Source organism: Pogoniulus pusillus, chromosome 23 (genome assembly GCF_015220805.1).
Source record: "Pogoniulus pusillus isolate bPogPus1 chromosome 23, bPogPus1.pri, whole genome shotgun sequence".
NCBI classification, from domain to species: domain Eukaryota; kingdom Metazoa; phylum Chordata; class Aves; order Piciformes; family Lybiidae; genus Pogoniulus; species Pogoniulus pusillus.
Window position 1 is genome coordinate 16349609 of NC_087286.1, and position 26033 is coordinate 16375641.

The following is a 26033-nucleotide window of genomic DNA, read 5'->3' on the forward strand; positions in this document are numbered from 1 at the left end:
GGGTGGGGGACACACCACACACAGCATGCACTAGAATACCATGCACCGATTAGGAACGGAGGCTTTGCATTAAGAGCTACAACACAGAGAGCTACCTTTGTTATTAGTGAGAGGTCAGATCTATGGAGAAATGCTACGAGTCAAAGCACATGCTGCAGGGCAAAGCTCAGCACCAGCAGAGGTCCTGCCTCGACGCCCATGCGCTGAGGGGCGAGCTGCAGCGGTTTAGCTATGGGAGAACTCCGAGTGGCACTCTCTAAGCCAGGCAGCAACAGGCCTCTGAGCTGGGCCAGCAGCTTGATGGTTTGGTAACAAAGCCTTTGTCTACAAAAAACACTATTTCTGACCACTGCTTCCTTGGTTGCCTTCTCTCTCAGAGTTAGCACTAAGGGGGATGAAAAGGTCTGGTGCGGCTCATAATGAAAGCAGACACTAGCGTTGGAGATGTAACCAGGTAAGCGCAAGCCAAAAGGAATCCTGCAGAAGGAAAATGTTGTACAGGTTCTTATCTTGCAGACTAGCCTCTGTGTGTCCACACATCCCAGTTTCCATTCATAAATGGAAAGCTACAGCAGGGCAGCTGCTGCTCTCAGGGAAGAAGTGCTGAAGGAATTTAATGTATAAGCCAAAATGTCCAACTCCTGCCCTGAGATTCTCCAATCAGCACAATTACAACTTGCTTTGGGAAAGAAAGAGAAAGGTGTTACAGTGTAAGTCACTCTTAAACCAGGTCTCAGTGATGTTCACTGCAGCTGGCAGCAGAGGAGAGAGAAGCAGCTCAGATGCAGGACATCAAGTCACCTAAGCTTCTCTTGGAACTGTGATCCACTACACACGGACCTAGGCGTAAGCACAACGAAGACAGAGGTTCCTGAAAGGAAGCTCATGTCACTAAACTCGGTTGCATAACAAGACAGCTTTAATTACAACAGATCTGGGAGTCTGCACACTGAACACTCAGGCTGAAAGCTTCTGCTCTAGAAAGGCTTTGACTTCAGGCTGGGCAGATGCTCCAGAACAAGCAGCCTCAGCACATGACACTGATTTTGAGGAGAAAGCCAAGATGAACAGCAAGGAAAGAACACCACCGAGTGAAGCTTCAGCTCCTGCTAGTTACAATGACATTGGAGGTTAGAAATGGGTTTCTTTGCTTTAATACTCTTACTTTCACCTGGCCACTACTCCAGCAGTGCCTAACCTCTGTTCTCCAGCCAAATGCCCCTGAGAAGGGGCTTGAGCCTAACTCCTGTGTCCTAGCTGAGTCACACTGGCTGTGGTAGTGCAGTGGAAAGTAAACCTTGTGCTGTGAGAGGGGGCAGAGATCAGCAGGAGATGCTGGGGCAAAGGCTGCTTCAGCCTTGGCATTCAGCCTGTTCTCTACCCTTTGTCTTCACCTGCAAGCACAGTTCCCCTTCCACTTGATCAGTTGAGCTTACACCCCACAGCTCTCCACAGATAAGACACTGATACTGTATCAGTGATGCCTGTCCCACACAGAGCCCTCCTGGGTCACTCGGAGAGACACTACCAAAGCCTTTGGCCAGGCGAGAGCCAGGTCTTGCCCCTGTTAGTGAAGAGCACTCACAGGCAGGCTGCAGTAAGCCACCACAGACACACGACCATGCTCTTTGTGAAGGGACTGGTTTTGTGCAGGAGTTTTGGCACATCTTTCACAAAATGTATTTCTCCCCTTAATTTCTGTCTGCAGCCAGAGGGGAAAAGAAAACAACCTAGCACTGAAACCAGCCTTTCAGATCTCCTTCACTTAAGAAATGCAGAAAGTTGTATTTATTCAGTGCTGAAGCTGCTTATTCAGAAAGAAGAAAAGAGGGCAGGAAATGCAAATGTGGAAGTGCCAACACATCCTAGCTCAGATGCAATGCAGAAACTGCACACTGGATGGGAAACATTTACAACAACTCAACTTCACATTTAAACAAGGGGAGAGAATGGAACAGAAAAATCAGACAATGCCAGCCCATGGAAGTATCTCCCTGCCTCTTGGTTTTTAACCTGGACTTCTCCCAGTTCTGGACTTAAACCAGGCAGAGTCTACAAGAGAATTACTTTTCCTAAGGCAGAGTAAAGAAAAGCATACAGAACACCACACCAAATGGAAAGGGTCAAAGGAGCAGTATTTATACACTACAAACAGACAGCTTCTCTCGCATGTATTCGCATCTCTGATCTTTACACGGGGATCAGCAGACTCCTTGTGAAAGGACAGGGTGTGGCAGTACAACAATTTATCTCCAATCAGTTGTCCCTGGGCACCAGACACGCTGGAGAACCTCTCTGAAGGAGATACCCACAGTTTGGGCACAGGGCGCAGGAAAAAGAACAGGTGAGCACAGGTCCTGGGGCCTCTGTCCTCCTCCTCTGAAAGAGACCCAGAGAGCAGAGGATGCTGCTTTCCAGGTCTTTATGACAAGGAAAAGCCAAGCTTACCCACACCCTCCCTAGCTCCACGTCCCCAGTAGCTGACAGTCTGGCACCCGAGGCCAAACCTCAACAGCAGCCTCTGCAGCCAGCTCTGCTGAGCGTACGCACAGGCTGCCTCACACCTCTGCCTCCAAACTGAGGCAGCAGCAGCTCCAAGCCATACTCCTTATATAACTTTCAAACTCAAGGGACTGTTAAAACAGAAAACATAAGTAACAATTGCTAAGGCCACGTTTCAAGCTTCAGCTGGTTTTGCTGCAGCCTCATTCACAAGTCAGTTGGCATTTTGCTGTGGCACATACGAATCAGTCTGTCCCTTTTACCTCCACTCTCCCAAGGGCTGTGTTAACTCCAGAAGGACAATACTTGGAGCAATTCAGAAGCAGGTGGCAGTTTCCTCAAGCTTATCTGCAAGTGAAGACATTCTGTAACCTTCATCTTTAGTAGATTCCCCTCTACACTTTCTATTTAGGAAAGGCTCACGCAGAGTTTTGTGACAGATTGTTCTTGCTATTTACCTACTGCAACACCAAAATACCTTCTTCTCCAATGAGAACCAGAGAGAAGCCTCCTACCTCTAGGGGAATATGCCCAGAATACAGCAAATTAAAAGCTCTCACGGGAAGCTGAACAGCAGCACTACTCAAGACTGGGGCCCCTAAATGTATGCTGGATGTAGTAGTTGCAGCTACAACATAGCAGCAGCTCCTGAAATCCTAGCAAACTTCACTGTGGCTCCCAGAAACTTCAGAACCACCTCATACTTCCCTCACGCCCCCTCCTCTACATTGCTTTCATTCTGTTAGTTACAGAATTGCAACGTGCTCCTGCAGTAAAGGTGTCCCCAGGTCAGGAACACGACTTTACAGCTGCACTAGCACTGGAGGCAGTAACACTGCCCCGGAAGGAATCAAATAACCACGGTGAGAGCTAACTACCAGTGTGAAACACCCTGCGGGTCACAGAGCCTGGCCAAGGAACAAGCACCTCCCTCACAAACCTGACAGAGCTAGGCTGCGTGATGCTCAGGAGGGAAATCTGGCTGGGGAACACACACAAATGGAGAATGAAAGGCTGCTGAGAGGAGAAAAACCTCCCAAGCTCCTTTGTAAGGGCAGCAGAGCGTAAGACTGCAGCGCACAGCTGCAGCACGAAAGCCAGTGGTTACACAGCACACATTCTGACACCCTACACCAGCCTGTCTAACACAAACTAAACCAGCTATCTCTAGTGAAGTCTCAGGCAGGACAATCCAACGTGAAATTCTGATTTTTAAGTAAGATAACATTTCTGTGTTCACACCAAGCACAAGCCCCATATTTCACACTCTATTTCCAGCATAAATTTGCAGTTCAGAACTTCGATGGGTCAGTAACAATCATGCACGTGTTATAAAACATTGAAGAGTGTGCCTTTCAGCTCCAATAGCATATTGACACTAGAATGCAAGATGGTATTAGCTTCTGGAAAAGGAAACAAAAATAAGAGTCTGACTTGCCAGCCATGCATGCTAGAAGAAAGTAGGCTCTACCCTTTAACAGCTCAGCTGGTCCAAACTTACTGTTTTCCTGCACCCTGGCCACGAAGCCTGTGAGAGGTATCTGTGGAGTCAACTGAGGCATAGGGGGAGGGGGTGGAGCAATAGAAACTGGTAGCAAAACACACACACCATATTGGGGAAAGTCAAACAGACAAAGGAAAAAGAACAACAACAAACAAACAACAACAAAAAAAAGGAAACAAACAAAAGCAGCGTCAGTAACGAGGACCACAAAACAAAGTATGTCAAGAACAACAAGAACACGCAGAGGGAAGAACCTTCTTCAAGCTTGTGTTTCCAACAGGGCTGAATTTGTGCTTAGCCAATGGAGGACCAAACAGCAAAGCGTGCCCCTGGGTTTAGCTGAGTGAAAAGCTGGGTGCAGGCTGTGTCTGGAGGCTGATGGGCTGGGGGAGGTGAAGGGACTTGCTTCACTTGGGGAGCACACAAAACAGCTTGCTGCCAAATGAGGATTACTCAAACTTAGCTGCTTCTAGCTGTTAGAAGTACACTACTAGAAGCAGAGGTGATGCTCTGCAGGATGTGGGATCGCTCTGAAACAAGACCAGAGTTACATGGAGTGCAGCAAAGCAGCATTGACACAAGTACTGTACAAAGACTACAGCATTAACACTTCATCTCCACACAAAGAGGACCTCCCATAGTCCTGTTCTGCTGGGGTGGCTTTACTGGGTTTGTCTAACAGAGAAAAAGGGACCTTGGTGCTTGTTGATAGGAAAGCCAGAGGGGCTTACAGCAGAATGGAGATTTAGTTTAAATTACTAAGTCTTCTGTGGTTAAAAGGCACTCAGCAGCCTGAGAAGCTGGCAAAGGCTTCAACAGCTCCAGCTCGCTACACAGCACACAGAGCTGCACAGGAAGCACTTGCAAGTTGGTCCTCTCTGAAGCGTGCACCTATTGGGTGAGTAAATAGATAGGAGGCACTCAGCGACGCTGGGCTGACAGCCGAGATGCTCCTCTCTCCCCTCTGCAGGTAGCAAAGAGGCATGGTAGCAGTAGGACATGCCACCTCACCATTCCAAGTTCTCAGCTCTGGTAAGGCATTTCCCCATGAAGTGAGGGGCAGGGGATTGGTGGGGAGATGAAAAAGCCCAACGAAACAGCTCATTTGTTTATACCAAGCCCCTTGTCAGTGAAATTTCCCCTGCACTTGAAGCAGGCAAATCCCTGTGAAGGTGGGAATTCAGCAGGGTAATCCAGTTGGAACCAAATTTGAAAGAGGTTCTGCACTTCCAAGTAAGCAACAGTTTTAAATAAAGCCATAACTAAGATTAATGAATGTTTGATGAATTAAAAAAAAATGGAGCATTTAGTTCATTACAAAACCAAATAACCAAACAAACTGCATGGAAGACAGGATCAATTAAAAAAAAACAGGGAGAACAAACAGGTTTCTCACAAAATTGAAGTAAACATCTAAGGGGGAAAAAAAAGTCAATTGTTAGCATGAAAACCTTTAAGGAACATGGGACCTGGATTTAATGTCAAGACAGCATCATTAAAAACAAAAGAAAGTAAAATAAAACTACCAGTTACAGAAACAGAGCAAACCAGTTTAAAGCAGAGAAACACACCTATCAAAATACTGTTCAAAAACAAAGTGTTGACCATCAGTATTTTGAAAACACCAGAGAGGTTAGGTTAAGGAACAGCACCTGCATTTGAGCAAAAAATTGCTTGGAACAAATAGAAATGTTCAGCAAGAGTGGTGTGCATAGCATTGAACTGAACTCCTGCCAGAGCTAAAGGTCCTGTTTATTCAACAGCCGTTCAAACAGGAAGGAGTTTCTGTTGGTAGGGTGGATTAATCTGGAGGAGAAAGAGTGAGGAGGAAAATGAAGGGCCAGAGGGGGTGAGAGAAAACGAGAGGAAAATCAGGACTGGGAGAAATGAAAAAAGATGGGCACTGTGGCTGCATGTAAAAATGCTTCTGATAAATGTCGTACTTCTAAAGCACTGGGAGAACTCTTCACCTCAGCGTCCCCAGCGTTTCATGCGCATTCCTTCCTTAAGAGTCAGTACACGACAGCAAACGCTGGTCCAGAATTATCTTCAGGCTAAGCATCAACATTTCTTTTTATGAAAGAAACATCCCTCTGAGGTTTGGAGAGCTGGCACACTGAAGAACACCACCAGAACCCTTTAGAGGACTATTGCTCCTCTACGTGTCTCTGGTCAAAACATATGGAAACAGCAGGGAAGATGTTTCCAGAGAGAAGCAGCTTTGTGGCAACGTTCAGCTAGATTCTTCTTTTTGCAGCCCTTTCTGTAGTGAACCTCATTTGCCTTGTTAGGAAGTAGGCTCCTGTTGACTAAAACCTGCACACTTGCCCATGGCTTCCATCCCCTCCCTTCTTGATCTTTGTCTATACTACTACTAGTGAGGAAACAGAAGTTTGCTAAAAAGAGAGAGACTGAGCTGCTCTTTAAAGGTCAAGTCAAAGCTAAGAACAAAGGACAAACTTAAGAGTCAGGAAAGGACTTAGGAAAGAGAGAGAAACAGGGAGGATCTGTACAGTGAGAAAGCTTTGTTACATGAGCACCGTGGTCTGACAGTGCTCTCTTGCCACTAGCCCAGTAGTGGAAGGACTGCACTACAACCACACTATGTCTCCTGCAAAAAAAACCCTGGGTTTAGTTTGTTCAGCACACCTGAAATGTTAAGTATAGCGTGCCTATAATTAGACAGGCAATCATAATAATTTCTTGTCATGAGTAACAGCAAACAAATCAGAGGGGAAAACACTATAATTGCATATAGTGCAATCACTGCACAACTTCAACGTGGTTTTTTGTTGTTTGTTTTCCCTTCCATTTCAGGAAAGAAAGCGATAATCTGATTGATGCTCTTCATAAATGAATTAAAATGCCATGCAAGCTTTCACAATCATTTTGCTCAAAACAGTTTGTGATTTCAGAGCTCAGAAGCTTACTTGAATTTTGAGAATAAAGAGGCCCGCCATTAACATGAGGTTGAGCAGAAAATGGGGCAGTCACAGAAGGGTTCCGTCTGTATCCACCAGAAGATGCTGAAGAAGTGGTAGAGTTGTGTCGCGAGATTTGCCTGGTCATTGTGCCATACTGGGAAACAGGAGCTGAGCCTGGAGCAGCTGAAAAGCATTAGCCAGAGGAACCAAGGAAAAGACTTAAGCAGAGCATCACTTGAGACAGAATGCAGAAAAAAAGCCCCAACCCTGAGAAATACTTGTTACAGGTCTCCAAAAACTTAAGGGCAGTAAGAGGAGCTGAACAGAAAACAAACACCCCTGGAACAACCAGTAACGAGAAAAACCACCCGTAAACTAACAGCCATATAAAAGGCAGGGGAGAAATGCTTGGAACTGCTTTGACAGGCTGGATTGGATTGGAAAAATGAATCAGCTTCCAAGTCCTAAGCATATCTCAATTATTCTACATGCAATACCCTTTAGCAAAAAGCACACAGGAAAACAAAACCAAGTCCACATTCCACTCAAAACAAATGTTTTCCACTCTGAACCAGAACTTATCTCCAGCCTAATATAAGAAGACACTCTACCAAACCAGTACAACCAGTGTCATAAGCTGCACGACACCTGGCATAGTTATCAATCATTTCAGCTTGCTGTGCTTTTATATTGCTGGAATCTTTGCTAACAAACCAGCACAGAATCATATAGAATCAACGAGGTTGGAAGAGACCTCCAAGATCATCTAGTCCAACCTAGCACCCAGCCCTAGCCAGTCAACTAGACCATGGCACTACGCATCACCAGTGCCAGCTGACAGAGAGACATCACTCCTTCTTCAGGATGAGCAACCATTTGTACCTTCCATGTGCTTGCTTCACAAACTTCAATAAAATAAGCGAAGTCCCTTTTGGGATGAACCTCTGACAGAGGAAAAAGTCACACTTGCAAATGTAACCAATCCCTCACAGTGAGGTTACCTGCATCAAGGCATTGTTTTTAAATGCAAAAAGCGTTTTGCTGTAACTTGTGTTGTGCTTTTCTGTACCTGTGCATATATCTTATATCAACATATAAAATATATACCAAAATGCACACACAGTGTGGGATCACAAGTTTGCAATGCTGTAATGCTATCCAAAGCCACTTTCACTTAACACTTCAGTAAGGGAAAGTGCAAAGGGTTGTGTGGGTCAAAGCCTCCAAAGTTAGCTTCGTAACACAATCAAGGAATTTTGTCATCAGCCCATGATAGGAAAGGGTGTGGTATTTGTTTTCCTGTCTCTCTTAGAAAGTGTTGCTTTTAGATCCCATCCCAATGGCTGTATGCAACGCTTGAAGCAATTTTTCAACAACTCTTAGTTCACATCCTCAAGTCTTGCAGTTTGCTGCCTGCCTGCAGTATTACAGGATCAAACCCAAGCCACTGTGACAGCTACTTCTGCTTCTCAGCTGCCTTCCTCCCACAGGACACAATACAATACACTCATCACCCCACACAGCAGCTACCATTTTTAAACCAGAGTGAAACTGTTGTGGCTTAGTTTCAGCTGCAGGAATGGTATGACTGAACATCAATATTCAGCAAGCTGGTGTTGAGCTCTTCTAAACCAGACTAGTTGGATCTTAGCTCTGCTGGGAACAGAGATGTCAGGCGACCGGCAACCTTTTCCCCACACCTTGTGTATTTACCTTTGGAGGCTTTCACCATAGGAAATTAGTGGAGATTAGATTTGTTTAAAAACAAACAAACAAAATTAATCCCAGAACCAATTTTTGGATGAAAATCAAGTAGACCCCACTAGAGAAGGAAAAACACCCTCGACTAAGTCCATTAGGAAGAGATGATTATTGATTATGCAGCGTGACTGCAATCACTGCAGCACTGACACAAGTCTCACCTATCAGACTGCCCATCGGGAGAGGTGGTGGCAGTGGTGGTGCTGGCGGGGCTCCAGGAGGAGGAGGAACAGAAATGTGTGCTAATGAAATAGTTTATATATTCCCAATTAGGCCAGAGATTAAATATATATATATATATAAATATAAATAAAAATAACCATAGATATATAGAAACAAAAACTCCCCCACCAAATAAGGAAGGAGGGGCACTTGATAGGCTTTCCAAATAAACACAGAAATTCAACTTCAGTTGACTGATCCAGATTCAGGCCTTGATGTTACACAGAGTTCTGTACCTGCAGATCTTCATTCCCATTGATTTTTATGGGATACCAGACAATGGTAAAATTTCCTGCCTATGTGTACCACTGCAAGGTCAGAAACAGCTGGGAATGGAAGGAAAGCCTACATGCACCTAAGAAAGTGAAGCCTGGTCAAACTTGGATGATAAGTGGTGAAAAAGGATCCTGCCTAGTTCTTTTGTATTGCTGAGCTATCTTATCTTGCACCAGTTCTGCCCTCTTTGTGAGCTCCATCATCGCTTAGCAACTTTAGACCCATAATGTAGCATTAACACTGGTGGATAAGCCTGAATTCTACCACTAGCAGTCTTTTTTGTAGGGCATCTTCTGCATTTTATGCAAAGTAAAGACTTCTGTTTAATGAAGAACATGTACATCCCGTCATTGGCAGATGGTGAAGCTAGCAGGCTATTTCAGAAGACAACATTTCCAATCAAACATGTACATAGCTGCTGCTGCTTCTCAAGGCAGCCAGAAATGCCAAATTGCAGGCAAGCAGCTGAAAATGATCTTTGAAAAGGATCCACTTCTCTCCTATCTCCTCCCTTCCTTGATTATCTTGTAAAAACATGGCCCAACAGAGGTGTCTGAACCACCCACAGCAAGGGATAGTTCTGCAAGTACTTTTAATAGAGAGTTAGAACTTCAGATGTTCCTCATCGCTCAGAAGAGATCTCCTGACCAGGACTGTGCTTCGGGACAGTTTTTACCCCACTGTATTCAGTCAGACACCAGCATTTGAGGTTACCAGGGTTGAGCCCCACACACCTGGTCCGATGGTTGGCGGTGAAGGCGTAGGCACGGCGATGGGAATGCCAATACTGCTGCTGCCACTGTTCTCTCGACTGCCGCTTCCGCCGCTACTGCCGCTGCGGGAGAAGGAGACGGGGGTCAGCACAGCACCTCCTGCAAAGGCCTCCCAGCAGTCACACTGCTTGTGTGAGCTCTGCTAGCCTAAGTCCACTAGAGACTGTTGAAGATCCCCTATAAAATGCCTCTGTGTCTACCTACAATTGCACAGCTAATCAAAGCTTCCTAAAAAAGGGAATTAGGCTGAGCTGGCAAGACAAACATCACTACGCTTAAAGTGTCTAATTAAATGCTTTACAAAATAAAGGTAAGCAGCCATACCAGTCCTAGGCAATGGAGTAATGTCTGCAGCAACAGTTCAGGGGCCTTGTAATAATTAAAAGTAATAAGCTGGGGCTGGGAGAGTTCATGGCTGAACTATAATTATTTATGCTGTCAGTTGGAGGAACATTTCCTCTACTCACATCAGAAGTTTAGGCTGACAACTTTTAAACTGAGAAAGCCACAATAAACCAAAGGGGGGGTAGTGTGGGAAATGGTGTGGATAATTTCCTGTGTGTTTAACACAGCTCCCACTTGTTATATATGAGAAGTTTGTTTTTCAGACAGTTTGAAAGGTGAAAGTACACTCAGGTAACAATTGGTTGAAGTAGTATTATATGCAACACAAATTAGAGGCCAGCAATACAGATTCTTGTAGAACATGATTCCAGTGAACTACTGCCTAACATGTCTATATGTGCCTTTGGAGGCCTTAACACTTCCTTTCATTGACAGTGCTGAAAAAGAATCAAGATTCAGGCAGAATCCATTCTCATTCTTATCCAAGAGCACTCCTTAAGCCAAGGCTTGAATTGACATGGATTAAATGGATAATACAAAGGGAACTAAGTAGTCAAGATGTTTTGAAGCCAAAACACTACTTTAACCCATCCATGTTAATTAAAGAGTCCTGACTACGATTATAGTCAATTTACCACTCCTGGGTAGCCACAAATCAGTGCTGTCAAAGAGTCAAGCACAAATCATTCAAATTCATCTTATGAAAATAACAGTGTTAGAAAAAAAAGCAAATCAGTGATGTGAAATGGAAGGAAAGATTATTCCTTCAAAATTAGTGTTCTGTCTGCTGAAGACCTTGATCTTGTCACCATGGTTGCAGCTGAATTTCTAACTGGTCTACATAAAAGACAATCTTGTGAGACACAAGGAGGGAGCATTCACAGTAGCCAGCTAAACAGATTAACAAGAATCTTTGCTGCAGCCAGATTTAGAAGTTATTTTGTTTCTGACAGCATTTCACAACCAACTGCGTCCAAAATACACTCTCAAACCCCCATTAGTGACCTACCCCCTGATTAACTGCCTACTGTGTTTAAAAAGGCAAAAAAAAAGAGGCTGTAAAAAAAAAGCTAAACTCTCATCTCTAACTACATTGAATTCTTTTGTGTTTGTTTTTTTTTCCCTGCAGTTTGGAGCCTATAATAAAAAAATCTAAGTGAAAAAACCTGAACTGAGTCTGAAAACTTCGAACTTCAGTCTGAAAAAGCTGAAGAGGCTCAGTGAAAAGATTTAGCCTTGCAAATTGAGGGAAAATATATATATATTAAATAACCAGCCCCCAAAGAAGGAACATTCAGAACACCCTTCTCACCCAGAACACACACTACTTCTTCACCAAAGCCCTTAAGCACATCAAAACAACTGGACGATGCTAATACATGCTCTGTGAATAGGTTCTATTTTCTGCTCCTATCATGGTAGCACTGATTATGAGCATTAACTTCTAGGCACACACAGAGCAATCAGCTCTTGCCGACTACCTTCATCACAGTGTTTCTAATCCACAGAAATTTCCCTTTGCAGTAGTGGTCTTGAAGACAAAAAATGGCCAAAAAATGGCCTTAGCCTTTAGGCTAAGATTAATAACACAGACTTAAATGCATCAGGATTCATTACTCTACCTTTCAACTGCATAAGTTTGGAAGTTTAGCTTATTCTTGTGAAACAAATACCACAGAACAAAATAAACTGATTACATAAAGTGAGGTCTGTGGTTATTATGGAAGTTGCCAGATAATGAGGCTTCTACAGAGTATGAAGACACTTCTGTGTGTTAATCAACAACACAGTGAAGTTCTGTTTAGTGCAGCAGTGGTAGAATAACTCACCTTTTGCCTTTCAACAACAAGCCAACAGGCATAAAGCTTAAAAATTTTTCTGTGACTTTAACAAGCATCAGCATGCCAGACAGGAAAGAGTTAACAGTGAGAAAAGAGACTACCTGTGTGTTCTTGGTCTCTGGTTCAAGGAAGCTGTCCTTCCTGGACTGTGCTGGCTGCCCAGTCTGGCAGGACTGGTCATGTAATCATTGGGGACTGTTGGTGGTTTGACTGGCTCGAGGGTTTTGTAAGGAGTATTTCGCCTGCTCGAGGGAAAAAGAAGAGAGAAAGACAAAGGATCAGGAAACCAAAAGTATGAAGTACTGAAGCTACCTGTTTCCTGAAGTCTTCATAAGAGATCACTGCACAGTGACCCACATTGCAGTACAGGAATTCCACCAGACACAGCAGATAGCTCACATTCAACTATTTAACACAGCCACAGAATCAAGCAGGTTGGAAGAGACCTCCAAGATCAGCCAGGCCAACTTATCACCTAGCCCTAGCCAATCAGCCAGACCACGGCACTAAGTGCCCCATTCAGTCTTTTCTTGAACACCTCCAGGGATGGTGATTCCACCACCTCCCTGAGCAGCCCACAGTCTTATGTAGGTAGATCCATATAAGTTGTCTTACAACACAAACTTAGATTAGGCTTTTAAAACCAATTTACCTCCCAAAATGCCACTCTTGGAATCACAAAACATCCAACAGTTCCACCTGCATAATATACTGGGATTACATTTCAGTACCTTGCACAGGATAATGCTATTCCCTTGAACAATTTTTCCCAAAGTACTCTTGGTTAAAGGCATTTCACTCACTCCTTAAAACCCGAGTAAGGCTGAAAGGTTCACAGGACAAGTCACAGAATCATAGAATGCTCTGGATTGGAAGGGACCTCTGAAGGTCATCTAGTCCAAACCCCCCTGCAGTCAGCAGAGACATCTGCAACTACATCAGGCTGCTCAGAGCCCTGTCGAGCCTCACTTTGAATCATCTCCAGGGATGGGGCCCCAACTACCTCCCTGGGCACTCTGTTCCAGTGTTCCACCACCCTCGTAGTAAAGCCACATTTGCAATCCCCAGTGCTCTTTCCAGTAGCACTGTTTCACAGAGCAACCAAGCCAGCTCATATCACTTAAGCAGATCTTTAAGCGCCTCACGGATGAGCTTCTTCATCTCCATTTTGCAGCTGAAGTGAAGCCCAGAGGCTTCCAAGGTCACCCAGCACATTGCATCAAGTCAGGAATATAACAGGGATCTTCTGAGATCTATTTATCAGACACATCCCTGCCTTTAGAGCAGTCCTGAATTGCAGAGCTCTTTAGTTTTTAGTAGCAACCAAGAGATCCCTCACAAGACATGGAATCTGGCAATGCACCAGCTCATCAACCCCCAAAACGTTAAACTCCTGGCATTTAATCATTTGTCCTATCACTGGTTGTAACCCAGTGGGTAAGTTACATGGCTTCCCAGTGTTTTAAGAACCAGCTGACTTCCTCTTTGCATTACAGAACATAACATTCTCTTATTAAAACCTCTCCGAGAGAAAAATGGAAACTCCATCATTGTTTGCAGGCTCCGTGGTGTTTGTGAATTAGTTTGTCTATACAAAGAACTCCAGATGACTTTAATATGCAGACTGCCACCACCTATAAGATCTGCCAAAAGAGATCAGCCGTGGGAAAAATGAAGAAACTTCATCTTGCAGTTGTAAGGGAGAGAGCTCTAAACACTGCCAGACAAAACTTTAACAGCAGGGAAGAGTCTACATATGCTTCCAACCTTGGAAATCAATGTTTCAAGTATTCTACCTTGGAATGCACTGCCAATAGGAACTACTGCTCAGCTCTGCAGTAGTATTTAGTTTGCATGTACAATTTATAAGTACCTACACACTCTCCATCCAGCCCCAGCAATCTGCTGTGCACAGGATCACAGGATGTTAGGGGTTAGAAGGGACCCAAAAAGATCATTGAGTCCAACCCCCCTGCCGGAGCAGGACAATTCTATCTAACACAGATCACAGAGGAACACATTCAGACAGGCCTTGAATGTCTCCAGAGAAGGAGACTCCATGACCTCTCTGGGGAGCCTGTTCCAGTGTTCTGGGACCCTTACAGTCAAGAACTTCCCCCTTGTGTTGAGGCAGAACCTCTTTTGCTGCAACTTACACCCACTGCTCCTTGTCCTATCCTAGGGAGCAGTGAGCAGAGCCTGTCCCCTGCCCCCTTCAGATACTAACATTTATCAAATCCCCTCTCAGTCTTCTCTTCTCCAGACTAAACAGCCCCAGGTCCCTCAGCCTCTCCTCATAAGCCATGCCCTCCAGTCCCCTCATCATCCTCATGGCCCTCCACTGGACCCTCTCCAGCAGATCCCTGTCCCTCTTCAACTGGGAAGCCCAAAACGGAGCACAGTATTTCAAGATGAGGTCTCAGCAGAGCAGAGTAGAGGGGGAGGAGAACCTCCCTTGATCTGCTGGACACACTCCTAACACACCCCAGGATTCCATTGGCCTTCTTGGCCACAAGGGCACATTGCTGTGCCATGGGTAACTTGTTAGCCACCAGGACACCCAGGTCCCTCTCCATAGGACTGCTCTCCAGCAGATCACCTCCCAGCCTGTTGTCCTGTCATACTTCCAGTCTGAGCATCTAAGGTTTTCCACAGCCTCCCCCTAACCTGGACAGGAGACCTCTGCTTCCTGCAGGCCCTTTTCCCTTTCCAGCCTGTACTGGACTCTCTCCCACCCATACTCCTTTAGACAGTCTTGCCTGGGAGACACAAGCTGCACACCAGGCAGTTTGTACTTAAAGGCAGAAGTGAAAAAGGCCAAGCTCATTCTAATTTTGCCTGCTTATCTGTGTTTTCTGGATCAAAGGGAGAGGAGTAGTATCCCTGTGGTTTCTAGCAATTTTTTCTGCACAGACTAGGGGAAGAGTCACGCCTCTGATATTTCATGCTTTGGCAGAACACGGCTGCCGAAGACAAGAGCTGTACTTCCTGAACAAGAAGGGCAGATAGAAATCTCTGTTAGGAACCCACACTATTCCTCCCCCTCAGCCAACTGCTGCCTCTTGTCAGGCTCATCTGGAAATGACATTCTGCTGATTAATCCTTATCAGGCATCAGCTAAGGCAAGCAAACAGCTCTGGCTCGTTCAGGGGGAGCATTAGAGAGGCAGCTCACCAGCACAGCCACACTGCTGTTACAGCAGCAAACGTCCAGGAGGACATGAAAGCACAACCCAGCTTCCCAGGGCTGATAAACAACTCTCCCTCAGCTGGGATAAGAGAGACAATTGGAATACTGATTGCATGCCCTGGAGCAATGGGAATTTTCACTAAACATGCTGAGGAAACCTCTGGGGTGGTTTCCTTGCAGAACACACAACAAACGCCGCCGTCCTGAAGCAGCCAAGCATCAAGTCAGAATTAAAACCCACTAAACTCATTGACAAAAGGAGTTGTTTCTTCTCATTTTCCTTGACTGCTGCTCCTAATCCCCATCCTGTTTTGTGGCACTGTTCCTCATTTTTCCATCTCCCCTACCTCTTCCACACAACCTACCTGAACCCAACAGAACTGCGCCCACCAGGTTTAGCATGCCTCAGTCCCTCACGGCATAAAGCAGAGTAGCAAACAGGTAGACAGGCTTGTTTAGAAGGCCTTTTGGCAGATGTTGCACAGACAAAACCATATGGCACGTGCTCTGAGCTTCTCAAGTATTCATCTTTTGGTCTCTAGCTACAGCTACTTGCTGGCATACCAAGATAAGCAGACTTCACTCCCCACAGGTCCATAGCAGCAAAATGCGAGGCTACAGCCACAGTGGGACTGGAGAATAGCAAAATCCTTCCTCATTTGAGCATAAAAAACCCCACAAGCCTCTGAGAATCAGTGTTGCCAACGCCAGCTGTGCTTCAACAAAGCAACTAATATGGCACCAGCAGCCATTTCATACCCCCTAGGACACTGAGAAGTGAGTGGATTAAAACTGCCACTGCCTCACTGAAGCTATAATGGCTATCCTAGTGTGTCACTAAGGATTTCTCCCCAAACATCAGAGGTAACAACAGCCTCCCTCATTTACCTGGATCTATGACCAGTCTTTCCTCCATGAAAAAAAGGTGAACCATCATGAAAATAAAGATCAATGCTGCTGAGAGGCTTTATATAGAGAAGATAATTGTGGTTGTTTGCTCAAAGCAATCTGTTTTCGATCCATCCACGTATTTAAGAAACACCCAAATTGGCACCATTAAAACCTGCCATTACACAGACAGGACCCAAGCAGCCTCCTCTCTTACCCCAGAGTTCCCCGGCCTGACATGGGAGGACTTGGTGGTTTTTGTGTAGGCGGATTTGTTCTTGACAAGGTGCCAGTTCTTGCAGGCTGGTTATTTCCATGCTGAAATAAGGGAAAACATGGTTTTATTTTTATAACAGAGCAGCTCTATTATTGACAGCTTTACCCCCCACCCCCCCTCTTTTTTTTTTTTCCAAGTGTAAGAATACAAAGTGAGAATTCCCAGACAGCTGTCAAACAGCAAGTTTTCAACTACAGGAAGGCATACACCAGGAAATAGAGAGTCTAAACACAAGCTGAATGTTATTTTTGCTATTAATTTACAGCAGACAGAGAGGTAGGCAATTGACAGGCTCATGCACAAATCTCTTATATCCTCTTTTCTTTAATGGAAGCCACATTCATAGAATCATAGAATTGTCAGGGCTGGAAGGGACCTCAAGGATCATCTAGCTCCAACCCCCCTGCCATGGGCAGGGACATAGAATCACAGAATCAACCAGGTTGGAAGAGACCTCAAAGATCATCCAGTCCAACCTATCCCCCAGGTTGGACTCTCACACTAGATCAGTTTGCTCAGAGCCCCACCCAGATTTATGTTCTTCTCCATTGAGCTGTTAATAATGTCAATCAAACTTTAGCACTGACAGTAAAATACAGTCAGCATGGGCCCTTAATTTTTCAGTTTCCCTGCTATTTGACTTAGCAGAGTCATTCAGGTTGTCTGGGAAGTCTCCCTGTCCCCATCCCCACTCCCCAGAAAAAAATGACATAAAATGTAAGTGAGGGGGATCAAGGCATCTACTAAATTCAGAGCAAAGCACTAAATGTGTTAGAGAAATTAATGTATCTATGGATAAATGCAGATGTCAATGTATTGCAGCTATACTGACGCTGTAAATGAAAACAAAAAATCCAGTATAGCATGTTTAATCTAAATAACCTATGGAAAGCAGAGGAGAGCATAAGAGAGTGCTAGTTTTCAGTTTTAATGCCTCTGCAGCCTCTACTATCAGTCACATGAGGCACTGTGGGTCAAAGGAGAAATAACACTTCTTACCTTGGCTTTTAGCCACTTAACGTTGGCAAAAAGGGGGGGAAAAAGGCAGAAATTAATTGGCAGATCCATCACAACTGATAGGACAGGTTAAACTACAGATAATCATAGTTTTTAAAAAGTCATTTGTGTCTACTGCTAATTAGCTCCATCCCAGCACACTAACAGACATTTTCACTGCCTCACTTCGTCATTTAAGGCTCCGTGTCTGAGCGACCACGAGATAAATACTTGGGTCAGAGTACCTGTGTCAGAGTACTTGTGTCAGAATTGAGTTCAGCAAAGCTTTGCTTGCTCTGTTTGCCACACTCCTCATGGGCAGCAAAGGGTTGAAAAGCCCTCTGCTGACCATTCCAGTCCAAACCCCAAATCAGTGCCATTTCAATGGCAAGGTGCACCTTGGAGCTGGCTGGCAAACCCAGAGTTCGAGCTCTACAAAACAGAACAGACTTGCCTGTTGCTCTGACACTCAACCACCTTCTGTTTTGAAGAAATCCTAGCTGCTGCTTTGGAGGGTAAATAAAGCAAAGAGTTCTCAACCAGGAGGAGCAGCAGAGCCTTCCACCGCTGGGTTATCGATTGAAACCTGACTCAAGCCAGCACAGCACCGGCTGCTCAGAACTGTGTTGGCAAAGCTGTAATGATGGTTATTTTGAAATTCTAGCTTTTAGAATCAAGTCATTATATGACCTGACTGTATCATTTTTACTGCCTTTGTGGTTGCAGAGTGAAAAAAATAAATATATATATATATACACACATATAAATATACACAGATGAAAACTTGGCCTCATAAGGAAAACTAATGTAAAACTTCAAATACATTCAAATTCACTTCTCTTAAGTTTATTCTGGGGCACTGCATGACACACAATGGCACAGGGGACAGAGATGGAGACATGATAATGGGGACTCATGTTTTTGAATGAAGAAAAAGTTTGATTTCATCAATTAAAAACAAAAAAGTAGCAAACAGAAAACCCTCAAAATAATCCCAAGTGTTTTGTTTGGAAATAAACTATCCCTTCCAGAAGAAGCCTTGTAGCACATAACTTTTCAAAGTGCAGTTTGCATCTTCATCTCCTCCTCCAAGAGGCAGAGGTCAGTTTGAAAGCACCCATGAACTCAGCAAACCAAAATCATTAAAAGATGCTATACAGCTATGTGCTATTTTCGACTGGGTCTGCAAACCCACTGAAGAACAGCTGGGGTTTACAAATCAAAAAGAAGAGGTTGAAAGCTTTGCCTTTAAGCTATTCATCTTACAGGAACAGAAACACAAAAGCTACTCCCAAATTCGAATGAGAAGTTTAGCTGTGGTAAATAACCTGAAGGTCATCCCATTCCCTCCCAGTCTGGGCAGAAGTTCAGCGGCAGTGGCAGCAGTAAGGCATTTTAAACCACTTCTGTCCCCACATACTCATTTCAAGGATAAACATGAAGGCTCAGTTTCCAGGCTGCCAGGGTAAATTCTCAACTATTAGATTTTGCAAACAGGCTTTTAGCACTGAAATTTGCCTTCCCCTCTCTCAGGATTATGTGACCCTTTCCCTTACTTCACCAGTTGCCAAGGGCAATGGCATAACGCAAGGAATTTGTTAGAAGAGACCAAGAAGTGACACACTTGGTCCCATCCATCCCCAGCAGCCACAGAGAGAAAGCTTGTATAGGCTTAAAAGGTTTCTTACTCAGCCTCTACTACTAAATTTGCCTGCCTCAAAACCATCAAACCAGAAGCTTCCTCTCTCTCCTTCTGTACGTGGTGTCACTCGGCACTTATGGTGAGCTTTTCCACCTCCTCCTCAGTCACCACTACCTTCTGCCTCTGCTGCAGTGACAACATGAATGTCACCAGCTAGGAGTGATTCAGTAATCTTCATCTCTTCAAAGCCTTCTCTTGCTAAGTGTTGTTTTAACATACTGAACATGTATCTGAAGTCCAACGGCTTTTGACCTCCATTCCTGTGTCTGCCTCAGCTGAGCTTCATCTCCTTTGCTACAGGAAAACAGACAGATACAAACACCTCTTCACTGGGAAGAACCAGGAACTGTTGGCATATTGATTTCTAGAAGTAGAAAGCTCTGCACATGTCCTCTCTGCTGCTATCAATGTAAATAAGAGTCATGGGCAGGAAAACACAGAAGGGAAGAACACAAAAGGAACAGGGATCCTTATGGGACGTGAACTCCTAATCCAAAAGACAGAAGTAAGGGAGGTAAGTAAATTAATTGAAGCAAGATGAACCATATGGCTATTTAATCATGGTTAATAAGCTAATTAATTAGGAGGACACATTTTCTCCTATTTACTGGCTAAGTGTATGAGGTTGACCTTGCTGCATTTCATGGTCTGAAATCCAAGTGTAGTGCTTTCTAAGCAATTAAAATTGCTTTGAACTGGGAGCAGCTTAGGCAGCAGGGTCCAGACTCATGATGATTTTAAAAGAAACTGGGGACACAAAGCCAACAGAAAACCAAAATGAAGAGCAGGTGCATGTTTAATGTACGTTGAAGCAACTCCTTCCAAATGGCTCTGTCAGTTGGCAGAATATGACCGTTGCCAACTGCCTGATGAGCAAGGAAGTCACAGTCAGGAAGGAAATGCAGCACACAAGGAAGAGAAGCAGCAGCATGCATAAGGTTCACAGTTTGGTGAGGGAAGAGACTGTTCTGAGTGCAATCTATAAAATGATAGGAAGTGCAAAAGGAAAAGGGCTTAGTCAAATGAAGAGCAGCATTGAGAACTCTCTGCAGAAGCAGTAAAGGAGCACAAATCCCTTCTCCTCCCACTAGCATTACTGTATGCACAGGAGGAGTTTTGAGCCAGACACCAGCATACTGGATGGCACACACATGAGAACAAAACCACAGTGTGTAGGCTTGCTGGAGATGCTTGTGATGCCAAGGCAAAGAACCAGACAGATCAGGATGTTCAAAGAAACCTGGTAAGCAGCAGCATTGATTTGGGTTTGCTGCAAGCATCATAGCAGAGAGATGTTGTCAGGAAGGAAGCAGAACAATTTTGCCTTTCCAGGGAAAACCCACCAAGCATGTGGCAGCCCTCGATAAAGCTTTAAGGGTTGTCACAAAATTAAAAGAAACCACAGTCTCAGGCTCAAGTCAACCTCACTGCACTTCCAGCGCACATCCAGAGTTTTGCAGTGCAGGACAGCAGCTTGGCCAAGGACCAAGAGGCAGCGGCAGGCTGGAAAGCAGTAATGCACTTGAGGGAGTGGGCAAAAGAGAGGTTTGCAACAGGCAGGGCATCTAAGCAAGCCAAAAGTGAGGCTGCTTCTGGAATTCAGAGCACCTGGCCTGAGAATTGCAGCTGTGGGTTTGGACAGGACAAGCACTGTTTTGGCACAGTTGAGCATTGACTCCAAGTACCAAATAAGAGGTTTACTTGCTTAAGACAAGCTATTTTGGCAATTCCAGCATGCTCAGTCCTGGCAGTCTGAACAGTCTGAAAATACCTGCTTAAAAAAAAGACAGTACTGCAGGTTTCTGTAACTGAGGCCCAAGAATGGATAGGGTGTGAGGCTATCAGGACTATCTGTTGGTAGCCAAAGGATGTCTATTTGTGGGACTCTGCTGGCTGGTCTCAGGAGACAGCCATCTAACTGTTTTTCATAGTTTCCATGCCAAGTAACAACTCATGGGGGGACATTAATCACTATTCAGGGAACTAGTGTTTCCAAACTGTGTTTGGAAAATGAGTGCTGTGAACGTGGCACACAACTTGCTGGTGTGAGCAAGCATTATCTGTAAGCACAGAAATACAAGAGGCCACTTTGGCATGCAGGAGCAAAGTCCTCATTACACTGAGGTCCAGCAGGTTTCTCCTGCACATTTCAGTTACCTCAGACTGCAGAAAGTTCACATCTCCATGCCAAGTTGGTTGTATTTCCCCTGCTCTATGTCAACCACTCTTTTCCCCAGCTCGTGAATTTAAAGGGCTGGTCTCGCTCTATATACTGGCAAACCTAGTAGCACTGAAAGCCATCAATAAAGACCATCCAATATAGATGCTGATGAGTGGAAATAAAGGTTTAAAACCTGTGCCAGTCTAATTTGCATTAATAGCAAGCTCTGGCAAACTCAAAACTCTAATATGTAAAAGCAATAACCAGCCTTAGACCTGTTACCTTTGACCAGTAATCACAGCCTTCAACCCAACAGAAAAAAAAATCCCATGATTGCTTTTGATGACTCTTTAGTCAACCTCCCCTCTTACTTCAAAGACTTTATTAGTCATGGGAGAATTCTCTGACACATCTCTACAGAGAGGCAGCTGCCCAGAAGACCTTTTGAAGTGCTATTATGTATCTGCAGCTAGGCAATTCAGTTGCCCCACAGCCATCCTCACAGATACTTGCATGAAGCTGCCTCCTGTTTCATTAGCCCTAGAGTAGAATCAGAATGGTATAGATTGGAAGGGACCTTAAAAGTCATCTAGTCCCAGTCCTCTGCCATGGACAGGGACACCTCCCACTAGACCAGGTTGCTCAAGGCTCCATCCAACCTGGCTTTGAACACCTCCAGGGAGGGGGCATCCAGAAGAGGACAGTCAGAGCAAGAAAGGCAGCTGGTGGGGTACTAGTACATGAAGCTATGGGATGCCTGAGCAAAGGATTGAGTAAAGCACCAAGTCTAGAATAAGGTTTCCTTACAGAAATCAAGATATGGACTTGGAGAGAATATGCAATTACTGATGTTTCTCAGAGGGCAGACCAAGTGGTTGTCAGACACTCAGGGTAGTGCACTTCTGCCACGTGTTCTGTGCAGTTTCAAACAAATCCTTCCTGCCTCCCAATTGCCAGATCAGAAGAGATCAGAAATCTTCTCCTTTTATTCTTTCTTTCCCTACAGACTGTGGTACAGCAAATTATTTGGAGAAAATTTTGGTTCCAAATCAGAATTTCTTTCAAAATTGAACATGAGCACTTTAAGTCTCTCCTCAGTGAAATTTTACCTATATATTTAGATATTTACTTAACTATAAACTCTCCCAAGCACTATTTACAGCCTAGTAATTACATCATCATCTGTTAACAGTTACCAGGTATAAGCTGTCAGAATTACTTCTCCCTCCTTTTGATTGTTGTTTCCAAAACAAGCAGGCAAAACCTTTTGAGTCATATTTGACCTTCAAAATACTTTTTACAGATTTTTATTAACCTAACAAAATCATAGAATCAGTCAGGGTTGGAAGGGACCACAAGGATCATCCAGTTCCAACCCCCTTGCCATGGGCAGGGACACCCTACCCTAGATCAGGCTGCCCAGAGCCTCATCCAGTCTGGCCTTAAACACCTCCCTGGGCAACCCATTCCAGGCTCTCACCACTCTCATGGTAAAGAACTTCCTTCTCATGTCCAGCCTGAACTTACCCATCTCCAGCTCTGCTCCATTCCCCCTAGTCCTGTCACTCCCTGATAGCCTAAAAAGTCCCTTCCCAGCTTTTTTGTAGGCCCCCTTCAGAGACTGAAATCTGCTCATGGATGGTAAGAGCTGAATTTAGCTACAAGGAGGTTGAAACAAAATAAATTGGAAAGCAGAAAACAAAAGAGACCTCACAGTTCTGAGTTTCCCTTGCAAGCAGCAAGGTTTGCAACCTACATTGTATCAGCTGACAGTACACACACTTCTGAATTTCCAGTGGCAAGTGCCCTGCGAAATGCGCAGTGACCACAGTCCCAACAGTCATTACAGCTGGCAACAAGAAGAGCTCCTTCTCTCCCCCAGAGAAGAATTCTTTACCTTACAGCAGTATTCACTGTTTGGCCACGACCCCAGAGGAATGATGTGACATTAATGAAATTGGCAACATGACATCCTTTGAAGCATGAGTGTCTGACAGAGGCTAACACAGGGACAAAGGCAGAAGAGGCTCAGGTTCAGGATCCCTGCCTCACTTTGTTTGTATTGCAGTGAATTATTTAGAAGTTAATACCCAAGTGGCCAACACAGAAAAGGTTTTATCCTAAAGGAGAAGCAGACAATTAGGTAGCCTTCCACCCTCAGCATCTCATCTGCATTTTTGTTTAGCAGCAGCACAGATGTGAGCATGAGGACTGCAGGGAAGTAGGGCAGGCTGAGATGCGTCACAAGGGTGAGAGCGAGGCTCCCTTCTCTAAGCTTAGCATTTGGCAAGTTCTGGTCCAATCCCTTACTTTAAGGGAATCCTTCCAACTTCCACTTGCTTGAGAAATATTTCTGAATGCTTAACTCCTGTTTAACTTCCTGGGCTGGAAAGCTTCTTACAGCTCCAATGGAGAGAAAGGCAAGTGCTTGACAGAAGTGAAATCCTGGCTCTGTTCTTCAACCAAAACTGGGAGAAGTGATCAGCCTCCATCTACAATTCAGGCTTGGTTTATGGATCTGATAGTTCTACAAACCCAAACTTGATCCACTTACAGTTATTAAGCATTTCAATTTAGCACATAATCAACATTTTATCTGACTTAACCATAAGGCATCATTTCAGTTTCCTACTTAGCTGCCATTTTACAAATTGCTGCCATTCTACCTGCCTCCTGTTTGAAAAAAATCAAAGGCCAATTTCAGGGCTTTTAAGGCAGCTTCCAAGCTTCCTCCTCCTTCTCTCTCCGCTCTTAAACTGAGGATTTTCTGTATGAGTAATTGTATTTGACCTATTTATTTGCTGGCACACTACCTTTTTTTTCCTTTCCCCCCCTTCCTTTCACAAAAGAAGGGGAAGAGAAGGAAGGAAATGTTCAAGTAGCCCTTGCCTAATAAATTTAAACCAAGCTCCACACAGGAAAGTAGGCTCCCACATAATGACAGTTACTCTTACTTTACCAAGAATGACTTCAGCTACATTCCCCTATCCCCAGAGGGCGACAGAAGAGCAACTACTTAACAGACCGGCAAAAATGCTTGCCTGTGTGTTTCTTGGAGCCATCTACACGTAATATTTGTGTTGCAAGGGAAAGCTTTTTCACAGCAAAGCAACTTTAAAAGCCATCCTGATTTTGACTGCTGTTAGTCTTGGACTCATAAGCATGTATTTTATATTTTATATATATACACACACACACACACAAACCCTATGAGGAAAGGCTGCGGGAGCTGGAGGTGTTTAGCCTGAAGAAGGATCAGGGGTGACCTCATTGCTGTCTACAACTACCTGAAGGGAGGCTGTAGCCAGGTGGGGTTGGTTTCTTCTCCCAGGCAACCAGCAACAGAACAAGGGGACACAGTCTCAAGTTGTGCCGAGGGAAGTGTAGGCTGGATGTTAGGAGGAAGCTCTTCACAGAGAGAGATTAGCATTGGAATGGGCTGCCCAGGGAGGTGGTGGAGTCACCATCCCTGGAGGTGTTCAAGAAAAGCCTGGATGAGGCACTTAGTGCCATGGTCTAGTTGATTGGCTAGGGCTGGGTGCTAGGTTGGCCTGGATGATCTTGAAGGTCTCTTCCAACCTGGCTGATTCTATGATTCTATGTGTATACACACACAGGTATGCATGTGTATATATATAGAGAGAGATGGATGTATAAATAACTATGTATGTGTGTGTACATATATATATATATATATATAGTGTGTGTGCTAGTTTGAGCCTAGCTGGGATATTTTGGTGAGAAGAACTAGATGATGGGCTGTGAAAAGGAAACAATGCTGATGTCTACTGCACTAATAGGCTTGCTGAGATGTATGAAAACAAGAACACACACATAGATAACAGAGTTTGTTCTCTGGCTTTTGGCCTGCACTTCTCTCTCTAACCTAACTTGCTGTCTGACTAATCCGTCTGCTTCCTAATCTCCCTGGGAGACTCTCCAAACTCACCTTGAACGTAAGGCAAAGTGTGGGGTAAGGTAGAGGGCTGGGAAGAAGGTGGAAGGGTGGTTGGTAGCCCCTCATGGGGACTCTGGTATCTGGGAGGGCTGTTGTGTTTCTGCATTACTTTTTAATTTGTATATTTCTGTATTTATTGTAACTATCTGCTTGTACTTTGTGCTAAGTTGTAAATATAAAGCTTCATTCAATTTCCAGATTGGCTGAGTCTAGTCTGGGGGATTTTCTTAAGCGTGGGGGGGCAGGTAACACCCAAACCATCACATATAGATGGATGTATAAATAACTATTCAAACAAAGAGGGCAGCTTTACTCCTTTTGGAGGCTTTGTATCTGCCTCCTGCAAAGTGAAGGTCCATGTGGGATAACTTGGGAGCTGCCATGGAGTTTTCAGGCAGAAGCAGAAAGCACCTCTGAGATGGGATGCTCTACAAAAGGTTTTATACCCAGAAGCTGCTGAGGGAGGATGCAGCACTGCCTTCCAAAGAGGTGGAAATCTGCTCTAGTGAGCAGCTGCTTCCCATCACTGTCACCCACTCTCATCACCTGCCCCTACAAAAACTGCTGCACGCACTGAGACAGAGGAAGCACGCAGAGCCCTTCTCTATGCCACGAGCATCTGCTGTCGCATCCCCTCTGCACAGCCATGGCACGCACTAGAGACACACAATCAGCTGTGAGCACACAGAGAGATGTTTCTACGCTTGCTCAGGT

The 26033-nt window shown here is 44.6% G+C and overlaps 1 protein-coding gene across 10 annotated transcripts in view; it reads right to left on the minus strand.

Annotated features, from left to right (window-relative positions):
- Window positions 1-26033, minus strand: part of ABI1 (abl interactor 1) — a 72244-nt gene that overhangs the window by 2936 nt on the left and 43275 nt on the right. The window contains exons 4-10 of one of the 10 annotated variants that reach the window (XM_064162737.1): window positions 17502-17516; window positions 16443-16543; window positions 12250-12390; window positions 9924-10024; window positions 8853-8933; window positions 6937-7113; window positions 4004-4090 (exon numbers count right to left, since the gene is read on the minus strand). In XM_064162737.1, coding sequence (XP_064018807.1) covers window positions 4004-4090; window positions 6937-7113; window positions 8853-8933; window positions 9924-10024; window positions 12250-12390; window positions 16443-16543; window positions 17502-17516 — 703 coding nt within the window. The remainder of the gene's footprint in view (window positions 1-4003; window positions 4091-6936; window positions 7114-8852; window positions 8934-9923; window positions 10025-12249; window positions 12391-16442; window positions 16544-17501; window positions 17517-26033) is intronic. The other 9 variants (XM_064162738.1, XM_064162739.1, XM_064162740.1 and 6 more) reach the window with 9 other exon arrangements.